This window comes from Etheostoma spectabile, chromosome 15 (genome assembly GCF_008692095.1).
Source record: "Etheostoma spectabile isolate EspeVRDwgs_2016 chromosome 15, UIUC_Espe_1.0, whole genome shotgun sequence".
Taxonomy (NCBI): Eukaryota; Metazoa; Chordata; class Actinopteri; order Perciformes; family Percidae; genus Etheostoma; species Etheostoma spectabile.
Window position 1 is genome coordinate 28,556,077 of NC_045747.1, and position 26,127 is coordinate 28,582,203.

The 26,127-nt window shown below is 40.2% G+C and overlaps 1 protein-coding gene and 1 long non-coding RNA gene across 8 annotated transcripts in view; both read left to right on the forward strand.

The window, feature by feature from the left end:
* Window positions 1-738: 738 nt before the first annotated feature.
* The window catches only part of LOC116702807 (potassium voltage-gated channel subfamily C member 1), a 112,165-nt gene continuing 86,776 nt past the window's right edge, over window positions 739-26,127 (forward strand). For 4 of the 7 annotated variants that reach the window (XR_004335258.1, XR_004335256.1, XR_004335257.1 and 1 more), the window contains exon 1: window positions 740-1,449. Coding sequence is in view for 4 of the 7 variants with exons in the window: in XM_032537281.1 (XP_032393172.1) it covers window positions 907-1,449 (543 nt within the window). In the remaining 3 variants the exon portion in view is untranslated. Of the gene's footprint in view, window positions 1,450-26,127 lie in introns of all 7 variants that reach the window. The other 3 variants (XM_032537280.1, XM_032537283.1, XM_032537282.1) reach the window with 2 other exon arrangements.
* Window positions 26,071-26,127, forward strand: part of LOC116702825 (uncharacterized) — a 26,327-nt gene continuing 26,270 nt past the window's right edge. The window contains exon 1 of the long non-coding RNA XR_004335263.1: window positions 26,071-26,081. This is a non-coding gene — a long non-coding RNA (uncharacterized LOC116702825). The remainder of the gene's footprint in view (window positions 26,082-26,127) is intronic.

Consider the following 26,127-nt stretch of genomic DNA (forward strand, 5'->3'; position numbering starts at 1 on the left):
TGGCAGTTTTGACCTTAATAACATCAAATGATCCCGTAATATGAATTTAATCAGTCAGTCAGTCAATCCGGCAGTCAGTCATTCAGCGGGCAAATCTATTGATTCATAAAATCTGCATCCCACATACTCTCTCTCTGTGTCATACACACACTTGCAGCCCCCCCCCTCCCTCTCTCTCAATTCAATTCAAATTGCTTTATTGGCATGAATGTCAGAAAACACAATATTGCCAGAGCATCAAGGATAATAACGTGAGAAGAAATACATACATGCAATTCATTATAGTAAACTAAAATATATACATTTAAAAAATAAAAAAAACAGGAAAGCAAAAACAGTTACTTAATATACAGTTACATCTCTAGTGTTAAATGTAAGAAAGACAACAAAGACAAAAACAAACAACAACAAAAACGTGAAAAAAAAACACATGAAGATGAACTACAGATATTACGTTTTGTTGTGCTGGTTGTCTCTCAGGCTGTGACATGCACTCACACTGTCTCCACCTGTCTCTGTAGACACATCTAACACAGCCTGTCTTCTCGAGGCAGCCAGGTCTGTCTGTGGCCAGTTTCCACAGCCAGACTCAGCCTGTACCTGAGTCTGTGGTCACCTATGGTGCTCATGCATTCGTCTTGACTTTCTCTCTCTCTCTCTCTCTCTCTCTTCTCTCTCTCTCTCTCTCTCTCTCTCTCTCTCTCTCTCTCTCTCTTTCTCTCTCACACACACACCAACATGCCGACTCCTCCTTCCTCTCCTCTCTCCTCCTCTCAGTTGGCTCTGTGACTCCTTGCCGGGACGGTATATACAGAGCAGGGACCGGTGGTGAATGGGGAAGGGCAGTAGCCACATCAGCAGCAGCAGCAGTCGGGCGCACCGACCGAAGCATGCTCCAGCGCAGCCATGACTTGCTCGGCGTCAGATAGCGAGAAGATCGTGATCAACTGCGGCGGGATCCGACACGAGACCTACCGGAGCACCCTGAAGACGCTGCCGGGGACGCGCTTGTCTTGGCTGACCGAACCCGACGCCTACAGCAACTTCGACTACGACCCCAAGTCCGACGAGTTCTTCTTCGATCGCCACCCGGCCACCTTCGCCTTTATCCTTAACTACTACCGCACCGGCAAGCTCCACTGCCCCAATGATGTGTGTGGGCCGCTCTTCGAAGAGGAGCTTGCCTTCTGGGGCATCGATGAGACGGACGTGGAGGCGTGCTGCTGGATGAACTACCGACAGCATCGCGACGCCGAGGAAGCCCTGGACAGCTTCGAGCAACCCGAGCCGGACGCTCCCGAGGATGATCCGGCGCTCACCGGCGGGGCGGATGGCGACCTGAAGCGGCTGTGCATGCAGGAGGACGGCCGTAGGGCGACGTGGTGGGACGCGTGGCGACCGTTTATGTGGGCGCTGTTCGAGGACCCCTACTCCTCCAAATACGCCCGGGTGAGTGGCTGGACAAGTGTCTTTTATTCTATTCTGATTTAGTACCAATCTTTTCCTGGTATTTTCCTTCTCTCTGCGTTCCTGCGCCTTTCCTCTCTGGCGCTGCGCTCACATATCCACGGTTGGCACAATTTTGGCCACTGCGCAATGTTGCGCGTAAAGTTACACTGTTTTGGAGAGGGGGAGGATGCCAAATTCACTGCAGTGTTTTCTCCTCTCCTATCCATGTTTCCTCTCCCCTTCTCTCCTCTGCTGCGCTTAGTTACTCAGCCGCTGTTCTTTCCTTTTAATATCTCGCATTGATATCACTGTGTTAAGATTTGGACACTGCTGATGCCCATTTGTCAGTGCGCATCAGTCCAACCTTCTCTCTTTCTCTCCCTCTCTTTCTACCTTTCTGTCTATATGTGTGTGTCAAATTCTTTCTTCAGTTATTTCAACAGTTAAAACATGATTTAATTAGGCATTTGTGATCCAGTTCTCTCCACTATCATACATCATTTGATGTTCGATAGTCCAATAATCAACTTCTCTTCCCCCCCACACTTTCTTCAATTTATTCAACTGCTCTCCCCTGTGCATTCATCTGCTCCTTCATATCTAATATGCTATTGATGAAGCAAAACTCAAATCCTGTAAGCAGCAGCCGCTTTTCACTTTATGCGATAGGTTGTTGGGCCTGTGCATGTCTCTGTGTAGGTGAACACATGCACATGAATGCATTCATGTTTATTCATGAGTGCGTACCTTATGTGTGCTGATAGGTGATGGTGAATGCATTCGTACCCGAGTGTCAGTGTGTGAGTTTTAGGATGTGTGGAGCAACACTGTTGCGCTATTAAACCCTGGTCTTCCTTAAGCATCAGTTGGTCTTTTTTTTGTTTTACTTTGGTTAAGATCACACATCCTATCAGTACAGGCTGGAGCAGAACACAAATTAATCAAATGTCATTGGTGGCTTTAACATACTGTAATAGAGCTCATATTGAATCTGCTTTAAATATGGCATTCACTACTCTGCACTGCTTTAGAGCAAAGATGTGAATTCTTTATGGCTCAAAACAAGACAAGTGTGTGTTTCTCTCAGCACAAAGAGGATGTGGCAGGATACTGCCACATGAGGAAAGGTTTTTTGATGAATCTAAAACATTACGTGTACAGCTTTTGTCTTTGTACAGCCCTGGCAGTTGTCATTTATATTAGACCAGTCTGTTGGTAACAAATGATATCCAGTACAATAGCAGGACATAGTGTACCCTTTAAGTAGCAAAGCAGAGAGTAAGGGTCAGGGTGGTGGATTGGCATACCTTTCATGCAATAGTCTGAAAGGCTACATCCTTGATTTCTGCCTCTCCCAGAATACTTAAAATATGTGATGTGGAAAGTGCGTGCTGGTGCAGAGTCATAGAGTTGCAGTTTGTGATGACGCAGGAGGTCATGGGGTGGTACATGGGGACAAGGGACAAAGACAGATATACACATTGACCACAACTGATGACTCTCAGCATACATGTCCCTTCTCCCTGACAATAATGAGCTGGAAGATTAAAATGGTCCGAAGACAGTTTGAACTTCTGGCCAAAACCACACTTTCACTAGTGTGTGTTGATGGTATTAAGGGCTGTTACTCAAATAATTAATAGGAACTATTTCTAGAATTCTGGTACTTCCTTTCTACCATTAAACTTCAAATCAGTTAGATATCCAGTCTCTGTTATCCCACATTTGTCCTGCACTTTTTATATTGCTCCACTTCTCTGATCTATACCTGTGAACTCAATTTTTTCTCTTTTCCCCTGTGCATCATTCCGTCCTCCATTTCTCACCAGTGTCTCCCTCTGCTTAATTGTCTCTAAATATGGCCATTTGTAGAGCCAGGATCACTGTGAGTGGAGGTTATCTGTGGACTCTGCCATACGCACAGAGACAGCATATATATACTATAACTTAGTGTGGAGAAACACAAACGGAAGCACACACACACACAAACACACCTGCACACAGACACACTGCACGCACAGTCTGACCTGTGAACAAGTTCTGTAGGGTGGCATGAATACACACCAGCAAATGGGGTAATTTATGCACATAAAACTATAGATACAATAACATACATGTTAAATAACAACAGCTCACATAACAATACACATTCACAGTTACACACACAGCTAAACACACAAACACACACACACACACACACATGTCATACCCAAATTGGATGATTCTGCACCTTGGAAACGCATTAGTTTCCTTAACCATGATCTTATCCTAACCTTAACTGTAGTTGACCTGCACAGGTGGTTTAGAAATTGTGTTAAAACATTTGGATGTAAAATTAAAAGCTGACTTTCAACGAGTTTTGTCCAATATCAATGTTCTTCTCTGGTTATAAAGTTGTCCTGCCCTGAGATAGATGACAAAAAAACATGGCTGAAATGCATTAGTAGACGTTCCATCAGACGCAGCTACACCACATTTTAGCTGCCCTGTAGCTCAGTCATGTATATGCCATGGTTCCAAAGTGCACTATGAGGATTTGTCAAATAGCTCACCTTGAAGTAGCCTCTACCTGCAGCATATTGTTCTTTTTTGTAGAGGTTAGAAAATGCCTTTCACCGAAACACATCTCTCACTAAAGGGCTTTTATATTTATAAATTACGATCTCTGTAAAAACATCTTGACAGAGTGTGCTGGGAATAGTGCATGTTCCTTTCTGAGTGCTTCCAATCTCACATAACAAATGTGAAGAGCCTATGCATGGTCTTTTTATGTACAGGTGGAGTCCCTAATGTGCAGCTAAGGGTGTTGGTGGTTTCCAGTAGGTCTGTGAGGCATTACAGCTCTTCACAAGGGATGCAGTACTTAAAAGGTTGTGAACCACTGGTTTGTACCTGTAATGCTGAAGGAATCTAACAGTGACTTTGAACTGAGTGTGAATCTACAGCATATAGGATCAGCCCTCTTCTTTGTTGCAGCGGGGTGTCTCATATTTAGCTTGTTAAGACTGGAGTAGCTTTCTAATGCATGGGGAGGCAGTAAAAAAGGGACCATTTGGACGACATGGTGGTGTCATGGTGCGGAGGTTGGTGGAGCATCATTATGACAGCTGAGGTGACAGTGACTTTGAAAGTGTTGCAGTCAATAGTTTCAGTGCCAGCGCAGTGACATAAAGATAGGTTGGATGGTGATAGGGGGCAGCGAGCGCATCAGCACTCAGGTAGGCTGAGGTCAGGTGGCCGACTCGGTTTTAGCTGATTAGCTCGGTGGAGAACGACGAGGGCGAAGCTGCTCGTCCCTGCCAACGTCTCGGCTGAAGAACAGTGTTGAATGTTAGAAGAAAGTGAAGGAAAATGACTGGATCACTGGTTCAATGGATGCATCAGTGCATTAAGAATATGCGACATCCTTGCAAACGTAGCACGATCTTCCATCTCTTTCTCTCTTTCTTTTTGCTTCTGTCCAGTTCTTTTCTACAGTCAGTGCAGTCCCCCCCACTCTTTTTCTCCCCGTCATCATCACTGACAGCTCATGCTGCTTTATTACCATGATTCCAGAGCTGAGTGCTGGATTGCTTATTATCGCTATTCAGCCCCTCCAACCCCCTCCACGTCCTCTCCCTCTGCTACTCTCCCCTCCCTCCTTCTCTCCAGCTCTCTGCTTGTGCTATAGCGTAACACTGCAGTCCCCGTAGTAGCTGACTGCGCTCGAGTCTGCTGCAGAGAAGGAGGGAGAGAGACACAGAGAGGGGAGGGGGTGACAGGATAAGAGGTGTTTTTGGTTGGCGGGTTGTTGAAATAAATTCAGAGTAAGAAGCAGTAGAGGAAGAAGCAGAACAGGATGGGGGTCTCTCTTCACCCCCTCGTTTGTGTTCCGGCTGCCCCTCTTTTTTTCTTTTTCTGCTGATCTCGGCAGGCTGGGACGCTCGTATCCGTTTATTGATTGGGCCGTACGTCTCAGCTTGCCTCATTCAGGTGGTCGTCTCAGCTGAATGGTGTTTCTTTGTAAGCAAAACCTTCCCACATTCCTCTCTCTCTCTCTCTCTCTCTCTCTCTCTCTCTCTCTCTCTGTCTCTCCTGCTCTCTCTCCCACTCTCCCTCAATTCAATAAAAATTGCTTCATGAATGTCAGAAAAAACATTTTGCCGAAACATTAAGGTTAATAAGATAAGAGAAAAAATACATACATACAACAAAACAAAAACAAGAAAACAACAGTATTAATATAAACTCGTAAGTGTCAAATTTCAGGAAGAAAACAAAGACAAAAAAAAACAACAACATGAAAAATACAAGAAGTAGATGACTAAATGAGAAGGCAGGGTAAACTGTGAGTCTCTCTCTCTCTCTCTGTCTCTCTCCATCCTTTCACACAGAGGGGTGTGATGGCAATCCCAATCTCTCAAATACCAACACAGTGGACACAAACCTACACTTACATACGCCTACACCTGCTGTACCGCCACACACAGCAATTGCGGCACTGTTAATGTCATTTTGACCTCATTCTCAAAGGCTTTGTTGCTTTGTTGGAGTTAGTTAGGCAGGCAAAAATAAGCTAAGAAATAAGATGGTCCTGTTAGCATATACAACGCTGACCGTTGATGTGGCCAGTTTTAGGTAAGACAATGTGAAATTCTACCAAGCTAGACACACAGGAAAAACCTTAAAAATAGAATTTCCTCACATTCCTTTCAATAAACATCAAAGAGATTAATGGATGTCACACTACGCTAGAAGAGATAATTGCTTTAGTCAGTTAAAGCAGCAATAATCAATATTTTAATGTCAACAATGGATTGAATTAATATGTGTAAGTCTGAAGGTATTGGTCATAGGGACATAAACCTAAACAATTCTCACCAACTCTGCAGTTGAACTAAGTGTTAAAGTGCCCTTTAGCCTATTTAGCTTATTGTTTTGATTCCACTGCCCTCTTGTCATTAACGACTTTTCCAGCAGCAACTTCCATTTTCACTCTTCCACTGTTTTCAGTGAAAAAACACTAAAACCCACCCGTATACACTACCTGCTCAGCCACTAACAGCAAACAGACATAGTTGGAGACTAGCTGGTGGACATAGTGCAGCATTTACCAGCTGAAGAGACATTTTTTTCAATGGAGCTGGTGGAGACAAAACCAGAACCCATTAGCGCATGGAAAAGATTGTACCTAAGCTCATTTAAGAAATAATATACTGTAAATATACTATTCACATAATTGTGGAAAATATCCACCCAAATATCATTACAAATTGTTGAGAGTTTGATCTTCGGTAAATGCATTGCCCCAATAATCAGCAAGCTACATGCTACAATGAGCTAACTGCACAGAACTCACATCCCACCAACCTAGTCAGTTGTAACACCATGTGTTGCCTTCAAGAGTGCTAGCGCTAAGCTAGTGCTACGTTAAAATAGTTAATGTTAGCTAAGAGTAATTTATGTAAGGATCAATGCCCAACGAGGTGTACATTATCCATTAACAACAATTACAATAACCAACAATAACTCTGTTTTCTTAGTAACCCCTGAGGGTTTGACTAAGACCTGAAACAACCATTACATTCCATAAGGTTCTTATGTAATAGAAAAGTAAAGAATGACCTTAGCAATGGGAGATATTATTAGTTATTTCATCTCACAGAACCCTTTGGCTCAGCTATGAGTTACAACTGGTGCTGGCTAACGCCGTAATGCTAACATCCACAACTGCTAACATCCGCAACTGCTAACATCCGCAACTGCTAACCTCCGCAACTGCTAACATCCGCAACTGCTAACATTCGCAACTGCTAACATCCGCAACTGCTAACATCCGCAACTGCTAACGTCACCAGAGTAGCGGTGAGCGGGCCATTGATGTTTACTATTTCGGCAACAATCACCATGAAAGACATATGACAGAAACTGCAAGTTTGACTTCCTCATAATGGAAACATACATTTTAACTTTGGCAAAACAACCGTGTACCCTAATTATATTCTCTACAGGTCGTTTTGCAATGTAAGGTATGTTACATTATGGAATATTCTTGTGGCTTCCATTGCCAGCTTCATAATTATGAAATGTTGAACAGTAGGATGATTCCCACTTTGTTACAAACTGACATGCAACCATAATGTGTAATTTGCAGTGTTTAGACAAGCTGCTTTTCGTAAATGATTATGTAAATACAATACAACAAATAGTTACACATAAACCTAGACAAGATCAACTTTATGGAAGAAAGCGTATATGTTTATCTTATTTGTTATTATTAACAGGGTAGTAATGTTTCTCTCCAGTACTTTCATTTTAAATATTAGCTGTCCGTATTACATATTGCTCCAACATGTGTAGGTGCTCACTGATACTTGGTGTTAATATTGTTCATTTTGGGGAAAGCTGACTCACAGCTTAAGTCGATTCAAGCATGGTCAAGTATAAAACCGTCTTTAGGTGAAGACAGCGTACCGCCATTTGTTGATGCATGAGACCAACAGTTGAAATAGTTGGATAAAAGGATGAATTGTTAGCTAAAAGTAATGAACGGTGTTAATACTTTATCAAAAGTAATGGATACATTGTTGAATTGTCCAGCTTCGGCCACTCTAATTGGTGGTAGTACAAAGGCAAACTTGACCAAACCGACCTAAAAATTAAAATATTATCCACTTTAATAGTTAATAGTGTTAAATAACATCCTCCTAATATCAATTGAAGTGGACAAATTTGGAACATGAAGGATGGTGAAGGGTATAGCAGCCAAAAATAGTTGGGAACACCTACAGTAGTTTGTTAGTCAGTTTTTATGCTAAGCTAGACAAAACATTACATTACTCCAGCTCTGTGCTTAAGACACAGACATTGATACACTGTTTTTGCACCTGAATCTTGAAAGAGAAAAAAAGTTGAACTCTTCCTTTAAAAGCTAAGGTGAGACAGGTGGTCAGTGGGTGGAAACTGGCCCTGTTTATTAACCGATTCAACCAAAAACAATGACTTAGCCAGTGTTATTTATGGAGCAGGAACATTACTTCCGACCTTCAGCATGGAGCACAGTGCTAGCTGCTTACGTCACTGCAAGATCTCCATACCTCTGCAGCAAAACAAAGACAACCGGATGATGATATTTAATGACACAAACAGTGTTTAAAAAAAATCTTCCAATCTTTTTCAGTGTCTTTTCTCCTGTTAAAAAAACAACAACATTTAGCACCGCTGTCTCTTCCCCTTCCTCTCTAGTGGTTTTGTCGCGCTATAGGCAATATATCCACCAGGGTACCCCTTCCCCCTCTGTGCTTTTCAGGATAATGCTGCGACAGAGCATTCTTTCTCTAAGTGTCGCCCATTGCAGGAGAGTGAGAGACTGAGAAAAGCGTGAATGGGAGAGAATGCAGAGAGAGAGCAAGAGAGAGAGAGACAGGGACACCATACTATATTTGATGACATGTCAAGAAATAAAGCGTTTAACCTCTGAGTGATCTCTACTGTCCTCTTGCCTCACGGGGTGTCAATAACACAGTCAACGAACACACACACACACACACACACACACACACACACACACACTGGCTAAATGCAGAGACACACACTTTTGCAGAAACAGCTAAATGATCACAAAAAAACATGTGCAGTAAGCCCCTAGCCTTGCTATATACAGTACACTCACACATGCAGCAGATTACTGCAGAATTATTCTGCAGATATGACATGCTGTGTGGTGAGTGTGGGTGTGTGTGCGTGTGCGTGTGTGTGTGTGTGTGTGTGTGTGTGTGTTAGGGAGGTGAGAAATGCAGCAGATTTCCTTAGTGGCTTGATTTGAACAACCTTGCCTCCTGACTGTTTTGGTTCCTGTTTGTGACCAAATGTTTTTATTTCAAGATTACAAACAATTACAAAAATATGCTGAGACATGAAAACAGGTCCCGGGAACAAATCAAAAAACACAGGGCAAGGCCTTCAAAGAGTCAGCAGTGCTGTACCAAGTTTTTTTCTGGTGCTCGATTCACACAAGCTGTAGACAGTTCCAAATATACAACATCCAAAAAAGAAAGTGTCCGTGTCCAACAGACACATCATCAGGCTGTTTCTAACGGGTTGAAATCATTTTCTTAGCTGCCGTGCGTCCAGCAAATACAGCATGTCTTTTTAGTTTTAAAGCCAGTGAGATATGTCCTATGAATGAAATAGTAATGAATCTGCTAATGCTCAGGATTGCATGATACCTCCGGGACGCTAGACCATACTGTATATCATGCCAGTCAAGATTGTTGCTCAGATCTGGACAATCGCATCCCAGACCATCGGAAGGGAAGGGCAATGCAGCCAGATATTACCAAAAACTGATAACACCTGGAAATCTTACCATAGGTTTTGGCAGTATAGTGAGTCATTTACAAATAGGATGGACGGGCAATGAACTCTGCCAGGGGACACCGTATGCCTTGAGTCCTGATCTTAATTGAAGGTCAAATAAAAATGAGGAACGTGGCAGACTGAATGTGTTTTGTAGGTCGGAAAAATGTAACAAGCCAGTCTTGCTAAAAATGTCTTTTAGATAATGAACCCCCCTCTGTTCCCATTTTGGGGCTGTCAAAGTACTCCCACCAATCAAAAGCGCTGCATTGTTGAATAAAGTGGAAAATGTGTGCCACTGACGTGATATACGGCAGTATGTTTCAGCCAGTCTCCAAGTTTTGATGAGATGAGAGATAATGGGGCCAAAGCGTAGCTGGCACTGTGTATTAGAGATTTTGGCAAAGAGAACGTCATGGAGTGACCAAGGTTCTGTCATAGCACTTTCTAATGTACGCCAGATAACAGACACATCTGGGTTGAGCCATGAAAGGAGGGGCCTTAACAAAAAGGACCAAAAATAAAATTTAAAGTTGGGAAATGAGAGGCCACCGTCCTTTTTCTCCTCTGTAAAGTAGACATCTTAAGTCGCTGCCGCTTACCTTTCCAGAATTTAGACTGCTAATTGTACCAATAACCAGGAGGAGGGGAAAGAAGTAGCATAGAGCTCACAAAATTAATCCTGGGTAAACCATACATTTTAACCACAGAGTTTAAATTCCTGTTTACTACACTTTACTACATGACCAGATAGGACTTTAAGAAAACTATAAGGAGCTGTTCAGAATGCAACAACAAAACGTCCAGTTCCCAAATGCTTAGTCCAGTATCTCCAAACAGCTTTGTTATTCTCTATGTTTTAATGTTAAAAAAATCCTATGAAAAGATCATAACTTTTCTCCCCTAAAACGTTTGCCAAATGGAGAGTTTATTTGAAAAATGCTCAGTAATTTGCTAAAACGGCTGTCCATTGTAGTTCTTAGCCAATGTTATTCAAACAGGAGGAAATCACATATTTGTTCGGGACTATTTTTAGTGTGTTCATGTCACCCAGTGCAACAGTGTGGCTCATTATAGTTTCAGACAACAATGAAGCTCCATGGCACAGAGGAACACACACAATTCTAGTTAGTTGTAGTTAGTTAGTCTGATTAGTTCATTGTCAGTTTTGGTCTCTTCATAAGTTGTATTGACAAAAAGGGAAGTACAAAATATTACCATAAAAATATCAGAGGAATCATAATGGATCTCCATTGTGGGAGTAGTTAATGAAATACTGTCAAACTTAATCCAACTCCATGCTTGTGTCCTTGTGATTGATGTTCTTTTCAGATTGTCACTGTAAGAAAGCAAGGAAAGATAATCAGTCTTTACAATTTAAGATGAATTAGTGGTTGAGGTTGTATTATCCCTAAAAGCATCACCAGAACACGGCTAAATTTGGACAATTCTCTTTCTGGCTTTCTATAATATCTGTGCATTGGTTATGGTACAGTAAAAGGAGAATTCCGGTCGATTCCAACACGTAGCTCTGTTGTTTGTATATTGGGAGTGCTGTAAGTACAGTAAAAAATAAAAATAAATCAGCGCTGCCTGCACTGTTAACCTCCTGCTAGAGTTATCACCCAACAGAAACAAACAAAACTCATAAAGAGGATGTTGAGGAGATTTCCATGCCCTAACCCTAACCCAAGACATATCATTCCTCCAAAAACCTACTCAATTTTAATTAATTGTATTTACTAACAATTCCCCCAAGAGCAAGCATTTGGTGCAACAGAAACCAGAAACCTCGGACAGACCCAGGCTTTTGGTGGGCGGGAATCTGCCGCTGCCTGTTTTGACAGAGACAATGATACAGGTATACAGATACAGAGAAATGTGATCCATCATAATTGTAGCAGTTGGTATGATGAACAGTGGCAATCATAGTAACAATAAAGATAATGGAACTATGAGTAGAAATATTAGTTGTACCCGTTCAGGGCGTAGCAGCGCGCTCGTCTAATCCCAGACGAAGGGGTTCATTTCCCTAACTATATCGTAACCTTAGTTTATTTACCATCACAATGATCGTTCCCTAACCTTGAAAGGAGAATTCCCCTCAATTTCAACAGATAGCTCTGTTGTTTGTACATTTGGAGTGCTGTTAGTAGAGAGAAAAACCAAAACAGTCGGTGCTGCCTACACCGTGTTATCCTCCTGCTAGCGTTAGCATCCAACAGGGCAAGTTTTAAACGTATGTTAAGCCTCTAAACATGTTCAAAATGTCATTACATGTAAAAAGTGCCTACCCATGTGCAGTGATTCCTTCTGAGTGAACTGCAGTAGATGTGAAAGAAATGAATGCAGGAAAGTTATGCTAAATCAGCTATGACACTACAACACCAAAAAGAGATACAAGCATATTTTCAAAAATCAGCATATGCTTATTTTTTAAAAGTAAGTGCTGTAGTACAACTAGCAGGAGACATGTTATAATTGAGGTAAGTTTGGAGACACTACCTTATTTAATCATAAATTGATAGCCTACATATTTTTGTTTTATTTCTTTTCGGTGTTGTAGTTTGTAGACGGTCCCTAAGATCTCTAACTGCCGGAACTAAACAGAGCTGAATAAACACAGCTTTCATGCAAACAAACTAAGGTTACGATATAGTTAGGGAAATAAACCACTTGGTCTGGGATTAGACGAGCACGCTGCTACGCCTTGCAACACCCTGCTACGCCCTGAACGGGTACAACTAATATTTCTACTCATAGTTCCATCATCTTTATTGGTACTATGATTGCCACTGTTCATCATACCAACTGCTACAATTATGATGGATCAAATTTCTCTATATCTATACATCTGTATCATTGTCTCTGTCAAAACCGGCAGAGCCTGGGTCTGTCCGAGGTTTCTGCCTAAAAGAAAGTTTTCCTTGCTTGCTCTTGGGGGAATTGTTGGTACTATCTATCTGTAATGTGTCTTGAGATAACTCTTGTTATGATTTGACACAATACGTAAATAAAATTGAATGAAATTGATAAGGTTTTTTGAGGAATGATATGTCTTGGGGTTAGGGCATGTAAATCTCCTCAACATCCTCTTTATGAGTTTTGTGGCAGTATAATGTCACAGAAATATCAATATAAGGTTGTTTTAAGCATTTGGACAAATTACTGCAACTGTTGTTTTTCTGGTAAGGTCAGTTTTGGATTGCTTTATGACAAAAACTCACGGAAATTACTAACCAGCAATCATCCCCTTGTCACTTTGTTTGCCAGTGTTTCCATGGAAGGAATCCTAAGGAACAGTTGCTATCAGCTCAGCAGCTGTTATGTGTGCTAAGCTGTATCCTCGTAGCCCTATAACAGCTTATAAAACCATATGCTCTGCTTAAGGCTCCTGTTAGCAAATAACAACTCCCAGCAGCACAGAGGCTACATCCGTCACTTGCACATGCCTGGACACATACACACTCTAATTTGTCATGGCTGAGCAGGTGCTCAATGCTCTCCAACAGTATGGACTTGTCATCCAGAGATGCTGAAATTAAACCTCCTGTTTACACTCACTTTTTGTTAACGCAACACTGTCTTTACAGTTTCATAACTCGCCTAAAAACACACCTTTTTAAACTGGCTTATTCTCTTTGATTACTGTGCATGTGTTCACATCAATTGCTGGTCTGATTTTTTGCTTTATAAATATGCACTGTAGCTTTTATGAACAATTGTTATATTGTTTTTAACTTAATTTTTTTTTCTTGTAAGGTGACCTTGAGTTTATCTATAAAAAAATGCATTATTATTATTATTATTATTATTATTATTATTATTATTATTACTATTATTAACCTGCAAGATTAAACACAAGGCAGCTATTGGCTCGTACAAGTAATGTCCAAAGTTTTAGGGTAGGGTTAGTGTTGGGGTTGGGGTTGCAATATTCCTTTAAAGTGCTCAAATTATGCTAGTTTTAAGGTTCATAATTGGATTTAGAGGTTATATCAGAATAGGTTTACATAGTTTCATTTTCCAAACACCATATTTTTGTTGTTCTATAAATTGTTGCAGCTCCTCATTTCACCCTGTGTGTTGAGCTCTCTGTTTTAGCTACCGCGTGAGGCATCACACTTCTCTTCCATCTTTGTTGGGACCTGCACAGTCCCTAGGTCAGCACTGCAAGCTAGTCAGTAGCAGAGTATGAGGGCGTGCCATGCTAGCAGCTAGGTGAGCATTATAACGTGTAACAAAGTGACACTCGTTTGTCACGGAAGTAAAGTCTGGACTACAATAGAGCTGTTTGGAGCAGTTTGTGAACAGTGTTTTCTGTTGGCGATGCAAGTCTTTATCATGGTAACTCAGGAGGCAATTGGGGCTTGTGTGCGCTGATTTATTGGCATGCAGTTAACACACCAGTCAAAATTTGTTTGTAAAAAAACTCAACTCCTAGCAATTGCTCCTGGTGTTCTTCACCACTGTAGAAACTGAAGAAAATAACAAGAGTGGTGAACTTGAAAAGTGAGTTTTTTTTTCTTTAGTAGTAAGAAACTCAGGGCATGGCATAATTAGTAGAACAACAATTAGGAAGCCCATTTACAAAGATAACAAATCCGTCCTTATCCAGTCTAAAAGATGACTTTCTGTAAGGCCTCAGTATTCTTCAAACTAAGTAGTTCATAGATGTGTCGTCTGACCACGTTTAGTCTTTTGTCGTGTCTGTCAGCGTCCATAATTGATACATTGTCAGTTTTAGAAAGTTTTTAAAAATTGCGAACGTAGCCCCCCCTCTGATTCCACTGCAGGAAATAGGGTTTCAGACACTGTTAGATGATTCATCAAGCACTTTACTTGAAGCAAACCAACGCCTTTAGAGTCTTGTAATGTAAATATGAAATTCCAAGTTGATAGTTTAAGTCATAGGATAAAGTACTTTTTCAAATTTTTTCTGGATTTGTCCAGAATCTCAAACTCATAATTGAGACTCAAGTCAGTATCTAATAATTTTGCCTTTGGTAATATGTAAATGTAAATGTGCTGTATTTATATAGCGCTTTTCCAGTCTTAACAACTGCTCAAAGCGCTTTTACATCTACAGGAAACATTCACCATTCACACACATTCATACACTGTGGCCGGGGCTGCCGTACAAGGTGCCACCTGCTCATCAGATAAACAATCATACACATTCACACTCCGATGCGCAGCACCGGGGGCAACTCGGGGTTCAGTGTCTTGCCCAAGGACACTTCGACAATGACTGCAGGGGCAGGGATCGAACCACCAACCTTCCGATTGGCAGGCAACCGCTCTACCACTGAGCCACAGCCGCCCCATAATAATAATAATAATATAGTGACTAAGTATGTTAATATACAGGATATGTCTTACTTTTTTACTTTTAATCCAATATTTGACTTACAGTACAATAACATTTTTAGTCGTGCTAGCTGTGTTGCTAGATGGCAGTGTTGGTCCAGACCAAAAGGTCTCTGTTGGATGGAATACCATGACATTAAGTACAGACATTCATGTTTCCCGCACTTTGGTGATCCCTTTACTTTTTATAAATCATCAGGTCAAATTTAATTGGTCTAATACTTTTATGACCAAAACACCTGAAAAACGAATGTTGTCAGCTTGAGTTGGATTTTGTGTTTAGTGCTAATTAGCAAATGTTAGCATGCAAACAAATGCAAATGCATTAAACCTGCTAACCATCAGCATGTTAGCATTATTAATTAAACATTATAGCATGTTAAGGTTACTAAGTACAGCCTCACATAGCTACTGGCCTGGCTCTTGGTTGTGCTTTGAGTAAGAAATAGATGTTACTGTACAAGAAATCATAAGTACAATGTACAATCAAAATTCCCTGAGGGAGGTGTCCTTGAGGGATTCTTCAGACTGCAACACAATCACAACATACAATACCGTAATTGAAGATAGAGCCTCTTTCATGTTTTAAGCAGAATTGAAGAAAAAAAGTTTGTTGTTCATCAGATTGCGACAGCACCTTAATCACATTCTAACACATTAAAATTCTTCAAAATACCCAGGTGTCAATACTTCTGTTGCCAGAGGATCCTGGATGAGTGTTCACAGTGAATGAGATGTCCACTGCTGAGAGGGGAAATAGGGTATAGATTTCAGCGAACAGAGCTGGCCGATGAAAAATGAAAAGCTTTAAATGTGCTGTTGTTCCCCTGTGGTGCCATCTAGCCTAGTAGCTAATGTGGGTCGCTGGCACCAAATGACCCAAAAATAGAAGCATCGCTGGATGTGGAGTGCTGAATCAACTTCACAACGCAATTTTAATTTGGGAGCGCTTGTTTTGCTGGTAATTGTTTGCTGGCACTTTCCGATGGTGAAGCAGCTGCTGAAGCTGAAGTCCTGCCCTGAAAGTGCTGAAATAATGTACAGGATGCAATTCCACTTTAAGTTTGAAATCCTTTTAGAAATTAAATGCAACTACATTACTGACTCAAGTCACATCACTGTGATCTTGCCCATGATTACCTAAGTCTCACTTTTGGGCAATTCTTGTCTGATTTGTGATAATATCATTTATTATAAATTAGTTTAAATAACATGCATGAGAAAAGTATTGTATTAACTGACATTATTAAAGCCTTATGGTGGCTCTGCATTAATATTGTGGTCCTGTGTGAACCTCCAAGTTGTTGTTTATCATTTCAGTTGACAACCTTCATGTGGATTATTCCTAAATATTCCTGAAACATAATTTTTGCTGGATGGGATGAAGGGATGTGAGTAGGCTTTATGGTAGGACTGGACGATGTCGCCTTAAAATAAAATCTCAGATTTTTTCAGACGACACTTGAAGATGGCCGTTAAGTAATCTGACTCAAGATTCAAGGGTGCTACTTTATTCTTTTTTTGTTCCTGTAGTTCCAATGGACATTTAAGTACATGGCGTTGAATCCCATCATTCTGGGGCTATAGGATACATAAGAACTGCTCCGTTGTTCACAACAGACGGTAGTGTACTGCTTTGTTACACACAAGTCAACTTGTCTAAAAAGGGAGCATAAAGCCAGCCTAAAGACTGGAAAGTAGTAGTTGCAGACTTTATGCTAAGCTAACGGACTGCTGGCTCCAGCTTGACTGTATTTGTATTGTCTACTGACATGATTGATCTTCTCATCTAACTTTTGACTGATGTGTGACTTCATGCATCTTTTGGCTGTGTAAGGTAGAACATGGAACTGGGGGCTGGATGATTTATTTTCGAAGGCTGCTCATTGACTATGGCTCATTTATCACTTTGGACAAAAGGCCTGCCAAATGAATAAATGTAAAGCAAATTTGCATATGTCCCAAAACTACTCCTTTAACTAAAATTAGAAATAAATAAAGGTCCTGCATCCAAAACTTTACTCAAATTAGTAGTTATGTATAAAGTAGTTCTTAAAGTATCATAATAGTATCATATTATTATTACTGAAATAATATTACAGACAAAGGCAAGGTAAGGCAACTTTCTTTGTACAGCAAAAATCATACAGCAGTTCAATACAAATATAACAGACACTTAAAAAGTAAGCTTGTGGTGAATAACTGTGTAAGCAGCATTTTAATGTTACAGATGTTCGAGGTGAAGATGATTTTAACTAATTATCGGTAAAAAAAGAGGCTCCAATGTTTTGAATGTACATTCTTAATCTGCAAAGTAGGTTCAAAGTTCACTAAAGTATCTATTTAACGATAAGATTGTTTTAATTTTGTCTGTTGTTATTTACCTACAGTATTTACTTGTGTTTTTATTATTTAGCTTGATTTAACCCTTGTGTTGTCTTCCTGATAACCATGAAAAAAAACTAAACGTTTTGGTCACTTTTTTTCAACATTATTATCGCTTTTTCCAGCGTCTTTTGTCACTTTTTAAATGTTGTGGGTGCTTTTTTTTTTATATTTTTAGCGATTATTTTGACAGGCCATTTTTTGTGCCAAAAAAATTAAAATAATTGAAAACGGGTCAAATTTGACCCGAGGACAACATGAGGGTTAAAACGTCTCTGTAGCTCAACACCTGTTGTGTTAAAATACTTACTTTACAGTTGCTTACGTAACACTGATGGAACAAAACAACCCAGCTAAGTTCATTTTCAAACCAAGTTGATCGGAATTGGATTGGAATGGGGGTATGAGAGATGCAGCGTTGTGAATATAGCATGACTCTGTTCTGTTGCACGGAATGGAAACATATCAAATGTTTTCAAATCTTGACTATAGGATTTATTCCACACCTTTTGTCTCTTGCAAGCTATAGACTACAATCGGTGCTTTGGAAGGTGAGGACTTCAACATACTGTCTTTTTTTAAAGCTTTAGTGTGTAGTTTCTGCCTCCTCCACCCCCACCCCTCCTCCATTTGAATGTAATGGACGTCCATTAAATTAAAATGGTTGCACGAGTGGCTGGACGATTTAATTAATACTCTTTATTTAGAAAGAATAACGTACATGCTGAAAGACAGGCTCAACTTATGGAACATGGAACCACTTATATCATACCTGAAAACCACAAACCCTGTACAACAATCCGCATCCTAGCACACTATGACAGTTGTATTGGTGTTAGAGTGATGGTCTAGTGAGGGAGGGTGGTGATACAGGCGAGGGGTTAGATGGGCAGGTAGGGGGTTGGGATAGTGGGAGGGATCGTGGTCAGCCTGGTGATATTTTCGTCACTGTTTTGTTTTGTACTGTTACTTCTTTTGCTTTGTCCTGTTTTACTGTTTGTTTTTTCTTTTTACCTTAAAAAAAAAGGACTGAGAATGTATAGTCAAATTGTATGGTGATTCATATTCTTCAATAAAAAGATGTTTGAACAATAAAAAAAAAAAGTAGTTGCACGCTATAGATGTCTGTGCAGCCACATGATACAAGCCTTCTGTGATTGCGCACGCACTCACACCCTTCCTCCGCACAGTTGCTAGCAGCCATAGAGGACACGGAGGATTAAAAAAACATGATGCACTCTTCAAAAAAGGTAATTATCTTCACTCAAGCTTCTGCACGGGAAAGTAACCGGACGACACAATGTTCTAATCATAGCCATACAGAAATACAGAGAGAGTTGTGTGAAACTGTGATTTGGCTGTGAAGGGCTTGAATGAAACGGACGTTCAATAATATCAAAATGTGATGCACTAAAGCTTTAACTTTGTCTTTTTTAAACCACAAACAAACAAGTGCTGAACTTGTGACAAGCTATGAGCACCTTGGAATAAAATCGCAGTGTGGTAAACTGCTTTAAAGACACCTGAACCACTGCTGTGACCTGTACATTTCACATAAATACACATGTAAATATCACAGGCAAAGCTGTGCTTATGTATCAATTCACAAACACACACACGCACACGCACACACACACACACACACACACACACACACACACACACACACACACACACACACACGCACAGGAACACACTGCGGTCACCATTACTTTATTTATTCATGACAAACTTGAGAACTTGACATGACATTTGAAGAGCTTTCTCAAGGGAGATATTGACCCGAGGAAACCTTTCATAGACGTTTGACCAAACCAACATTGCTAACACTCCCTACAAAGCCTCTGGCTATATACACCACACCACAGAATCACAACCAAAAGAGAGGACAGTTCCCGCAGTCATTATGTGGGTGCCATTAAAATCATGATAAGTAAATTGATGGATTGACACACAGCCAGTTGGCATTGACTTTTGGAAAGACACAGGAAACCTATTTCTGTGACAACTGAAGTAATATATTTTTTACATTCAGATCCAAATTGAGTAGTTCAGATATTTTATTGTGTTCTATGAGAAGCTGTTTTAGCTGAATTGGTGTAATGTTAGGATTTTACAATCACAACCCTTGTTTTGTCTTCCTGTCAAAATTAAAAATCAACACTTTTGTTGACGCCTTTTATTGATGTATTTAATTTTTTCTTACGTTTTTGTCCCTTTTTTCAACACTTTTGACACTTTTTTCATTGTTTGTCACTTTTTTTGACATTTTCAACACTACATAACACTAACTCATTAACTTTAGTTATACAGTTATTTTTGGAATTTATGGTCAACAACCCTTATTTATAGGAAATTATACCTAATGTTTGAGTTAGATAAGCAGAAATTAGGAATTATTTTGACAAAAATTAAAGGAATGTATGTTGATGGACAATCACAGACTGGAATATGTCAACTTTTACTCAATACTATTTCAAAACCACTTAAATGTTTTTTCAAATGCTATAAAATTGAATACATCCCAAACTTAATTAAATTAAAATTAAAATTGGGTAGTTAAAAACAGCATTGATATAGGAAAACCTAAGTACAACCTGAGGGTTATAAATTTCTTCCTTAGAGGGGAAATCAGTGGTGCCACAGTTTGGAAAGATAAAAATAAGGCTTTTAAACTGGCTACATGAATGTACAACCTTGAATGCACCACACAGAGAGGTCTTCTCTGAATCGTTCTGCTCAAGTAGCTAAAAACCCATTAGAGGATCCTTTTCTCCCTTCCATCTCTCCTCCTCTTCTCCTTTCTTTCCCTTCTAAATATAGCCTTTTTTCACTCCGTCATTTTGACACACAGACATTACACACACCTCGTCCCCCTGGTGGTGGTAGAGGTGTTACAGCGCCTCTGATGCACGCTCATCGGGACGAGCCCCTGGTGTAGTCACTTGCACACACAGCTCCCCTCTTTCCATGAAGAGGAACACCCTGCAGCAGTGTTCATGGTGTCACTCTGTGGGGGGTGCTTTAGCAATCAGCAGGCCTACAGGATCTGGCAGGGGCTTCAAGGGTTTTCACAACCACTACAAAGAAAATCAAAGTTTAAAAAAGACAGTCATTGTCCTAAAAAAAAATATTTTTTTATTCAAAATGAAAGAACACAATTAAACCGAAGTGCAGTCTAAAACACAATTGACTTAAAGGTACAATATGTAATACATTTACTGTATTAAATCCAAAAATGACCATAATATGTCATCAGATATTAAGGAAACATGCAAAGTTGAAATACTATTGATTCTGACAACAATGCCAAAGCCAATATTTTGTCCTTTGAAACTTCTGTTCCGTGACGTGTCTGTCTGTCTTTAGGCCTGTGTGTTAATACCAACTGCCGATTTTGACAGCCGGGCTGTGTTGGCAGATATACCTGTAAACACGCAGACCCAGCACACTACAGCTGTCATACAGCCATGGAAGCAGCACACAAACAAATGGAATCAACAGAGATAGATTCTACCCAACCTAAAAAACACGGCATGTTCCTAAACCGTTGCATAACCAGAGATTTAAATCAATCAAAAATTAATATTGAAGATGTATTTAAAAGACAGTTTGGAGCCCAAAAGGATGCAGAGTTGGCTAAAATACTCCTGAACAGTTAAGCATTAAGCTTCAGACTAATTTATCACGGCTACTAGGGACGGGCATTTTCAGTCATTTAAACATTTGTGTACTCAAATTTAGTTATATAGAGGAATGGAGTTAGTTACTCGCAAAAAACAATTGAGACACAGCCGAGATCACTTCACCGGCTGTGTCTCAATTGTTTTTTCTCCTAGATAACGCCGCCATGCTAACATGCCATGACTGCTAACATTACCGTACAACCAGGCAAGCGGGCTACGGCTGTTTACAACTTGTAGCCTGTTCAGCGGTTGTAGCCGACAAACGGTGAGTAATTTTAAGCCAAGAAAGTTTGTCTGTAATTCTGGTAAAGAGGACGGCGAGTTTTTAGCGGTGGTTGCTTTAATTTTAAGCTGAAAAAGTGTGGCTGTTAGTCGGGTAGAGAGGACGGCGAGGTAGTGGTGTGTTTAGTGGTTGATACCGTAATTTTAAGGTAAGAAGGTGTGTCTGTCAGGCAAGTAGAAAGGGCGGCAATGAAAGTGGTGTTGTTAGCGGTTGTTGCCTTAATTTTAAGACAAAAAAGTGTGTCTGTAAGTTGGGTAGAAAGGACGGTGAGATAGTGGTATTTTTTTGTTGCCATAATTTTGCCTCTCTCCAGTTATTTGAATTTGGACTGCAGTAACTATTTTAAATGCTAACTTTCACGAGGTTACATATTGCACCTTTAAAGCTGCAATGACCAATATTTTATAGATTAGTCCGTAGTTTTTGTCTGCCCCATGAGTAATGACAACAAATCTGTCGGTGAATCCACATGATAAAAGCATTCCCTGATCATGCACAGACCCCACCCGTCCTCCACGCAGTTGCTAGTAGCCAAGGATGACACAGAGGATTAACAAAAACATGATGGAAGAGGTAACTATCTTCACTTGAGTTCCTGCGTGCGAAAGTCGCTGGACAGCACCAATTTCTAAACACAGCCATACTGAGAAATACAGATAGAGTTTTGTGGAGCTCATAGTCTTAATTAGATTTGTATCAACTCATTTGTCAATGACTTGAATGTAACAGACGTTCATTATTACAAAAGCGTTACGCACTAAAGCTTTAACAATGAACCTAATAATAGCTATGTGTAAAGTGAATGGGGTGCTTGTTGTAACAAATCCACAATCATTAACTCTGCACCAAGATTTGTGGACCTTTTTTAATCAACTTTTAGCTTTTTTGTGTTGGCTTACAAATTCAGTGTTTTTGTTCAGTCTCACTGCTCTCATCAACTAGGCAACAGACACAGTTACAGGCTACCTGGTGACCGATATTTCTGCCTCAGGAGTTGGTAGAGACCAAAAACAGCTAAAAGAGAGGGAATATTGGACTCACATTCATAGAGCTGTCCTTTACTAAAGAATTTCTTAGTTGACTAAGCTCGTACGATTTTGTCGACTAATTCTACGTAACACAACTGTGGGCTTTGAGTGGTCCTTAGGACTTGAAAAGCATGACATAAATGCAGTCCATTTACCATCTGAGTTTCTCCACAAAGAATCAGGCAAATTCTCCTCTTTAAATCGTGTGTGTATCAGAAATGTGCTCATAAGTGTTTTGGAAAATTGACTAAAGGAATCTTGGTCAACTAAGACCAAAATGACCGAATAGTTGATTTATCAACTAAAAGGGGATATTCAACTGATGGAAAACAAACATGATTCCAAATGAATGATTATGTTGCTCCGTGTCCGCTGGATGTGTTCACTAGCAAGGGCATGTTTACATGTTAGCCATACCAGTGTTACAAGATATTTGTCCAAGGGGTGTCATTTGGCTTGTTATGGAGTTTTGTACCAAAAAAAAAAAGAAAAAGAAGATGAAGTCTCTCTTTCTGACATGAAAATCAGAAAAAGAGGAAGCCATAAAGTAATGCGGGAGAAAGACGGTCCATTTTTCCTCCTGTCTTTTAACATTACTGCAGAGTCTGCTGTATCTCTCTCTTGCTGCTGCACACACACACACACACACACACACACACACACACACACACACATGGACGGACGGACGGAGGGACAGAGTCATGCCATAAACCTCTCTGTCAGCCCTCATGCTCTGCATCAATAATACAATGATTTCAGTAAAGCATTCCTGAATGTGTGCTGTGGTAAAATCTCTCACTGTTGATTGATTGGTACATACCTGCATATTGCGGGACAAAATGTGAGTGAAGACAAGGAGAATCTCCAACTTGCAGCAGTGTAAAGCTGCAGCACACCATTCAGACATAAAGACACCGAGGAGAAGAAGTTGGATGATAAATGGATTAATATGAAGAGGAGTAGGCGATGAAAGAGGGAGGTGAAGGAGGGATTATTTCATGAGAAACTAAGAAGCTGTGAATTCTGTAAGAAAAAGGAGATGAAGGAATCTCTCCTTTTTCTCTCTCTTTTTAATGTTCCATTTGAGTATTATGCTGGGAAATCTTCGCAGGTGTAGGTGTGTGGGGACAAGAGAATGTGTGCATGTGTGTGTTATTTGATGATGGAGATGAAATAGGTTGCTGAACGCGACTTTACAAACGCACGCATAATCAAATTGCACTTAGCTGCTCTTTGAATGTACAGAGTGTAGGCTTACTGCCAACATTAAATAAATAATTAACCAGATTTATTCATAATTTTATTCATGACCAAAATTTGACTTATAACAGAAACACTGTAGCTTAACAGTGTGATACAAAACATATCAATTCATGTTATTAACATTTATCGTTTCATGAACATAATAAGTGTATTTGCTTCTGAATTTGCTCATGGATCCGTAAATGACATTTATTCATAATAAAATTTGAGGGTTGTGCAAATTAAGAAAGTTTCTCCGCAAGGAGATAGCCTTAAAATATGTGAGAAACCTGGTAAAAACGGGAGTGTTGGCAGGTATGGTAGCTGTCTGTGTGTGTTTTACATTTTAGTGTGGACAGAAGCAGCTTCTTTGAATCCATGTATGTAAAAGTTTGAAATAGATGCAGTTTTAATGTATTAAAACAACACTAAAGGCTTGACTCTATTCCCGAACAAATGTGTACATGGACAGCTGTACTATTTGCTTAAGGGATGTGTTCGACACATGCGCAAAAGATCACTACCCTACCAGCGAAGTGGTTAAAAAGTTGGCGCTATGCAGACCACTGCACAGAGCCTCTACGTATATACTCAACATGTACGTCACGCAGACACCAGCAGGCCCTCGTGCACTCAGGCAGTATAATTTCATCAAGAGTCTATAACTGTGCTTTCAGCACTGTGAGGCTGTACTTTGAGCTAAATGCTATCAGCTTGCTAGCATTTGCTTATTAGCTAGCACCAAACAGAAAGTACAACGGAGGCTGATGTTTTCAGTTTTGCATACTAAGTAGCAGTCCTTAAAGTGTTTGAAAGTGGTAGAACACGGATACAGTCTTAGGTCTTAGGTAAAAGTAACACTATAACAAATTAAAAACACCTTCAAAAGTCCGTTGTTAAATTTTTTATTTGAGTAAAAGAAAACAGAAGTATTACCAACGAAATGTACTTAAAGTATCAAGCAAAAGAAGGCCTAGTAATTTTGCAAAAAATGCCCCCAAAAAGCTAGGCTATATCGGCTATGTGACATGGTAAGATTGTTAATATGACAGATCCTCTATGCTAAAGACAGCACATTTCAATCTGCGCCAATGGTATGAAACGGTACACACTTCCTGTCTCCTAAAGGGACGGGGCCTCGTTTGAACGTGTAGTGCACGTAGTGTGGATGGATGTAAAATTATATTAAAAGAATTTATTAACATGTTCTTTTACTAACGTAAGATATTTACACAGCTAAAAGACATATTTAGATTCACTGAGATTAGTTTTGTTTGGGCGTTCACAAACGTTCAACATTAGTCGACGCTGACATTGGCTTCTCGTGGTTGCCAGATCTTGTGAGAGTTTGGTCCTGAGACAGAAAAAGGTCTCAAACAAAGTACATTTTCTCCTGTCTGTCTGAGAAATACCATGTTGATGTCAGAATCTTCTGGAGATATGTGGCTTGTGAAAAAGCGGTACAATATATACTTTGTCACTCATAAATCGCTCATAATCTGTGTTCACGTTCACTTCCCCTGTTGGAATCAATTACTCAGGACCTGCCGCTACTCCTAAAGAGGCATGGCCGTGGAGGAGCCCAATGGTGGTTTTCCACTGCGTGGTATCTACTCGACTCGCCTCGACTCTACTCGCCTTTTTTGGTTTTCCATTATGAAAAAAAGTCCCGGGCACCTGCTACCAGGTACTTTTTTTAGTACTACCTCAGTCGAGGTTCCAAGCGAGCTGAGGCGATACCAAAAGGTGACGTGGAAACCTGCAGACTGATGATTGGTCGGATCACTATGTTTTTAGCAAACAAGAGTGCGGAGTGTGTGTCCAGAAAAAACGGACATTTAAAAAAAAATCTAGCCAGACACCGACAGATTATCTACTCTCTGCACTATTCTCACTTTTCAACTGTTCAGTATTAAGGGCTATTAGGAGCTTTATGTCGTTTCCAAAATTGCACACTGTCACTTTTAAAAAACAAGACAATATATAAAAGAAAAGTTTTTATTTAGTTTTTCAAGTAGCGCATCAAACCCTCCCGTACATTCCGGTCTTCTTCCTCTTCACCCTGTGACAGTGTCACCACCGGCTCTGCTGTCCCAGATGCATCCCAGTCACAAGCCTATCCATGACTCTCATAAAGATTATATGAAGCACAGCAGGTCAGAAGCAAAGATTTCACCCATCGGACATCGAACGCCCACCAGATGGTCTGTGGCGGCGATTTTGCAAAGCGTGAATGCTCTGAAACACAAACGGTACACTGCATACATATTTTGGTGTGTAATAATGGTTGCTAAAATTCATGTACTTTATATAGTGTATAGTAAATACTGACCGGGGCCCCTAACAC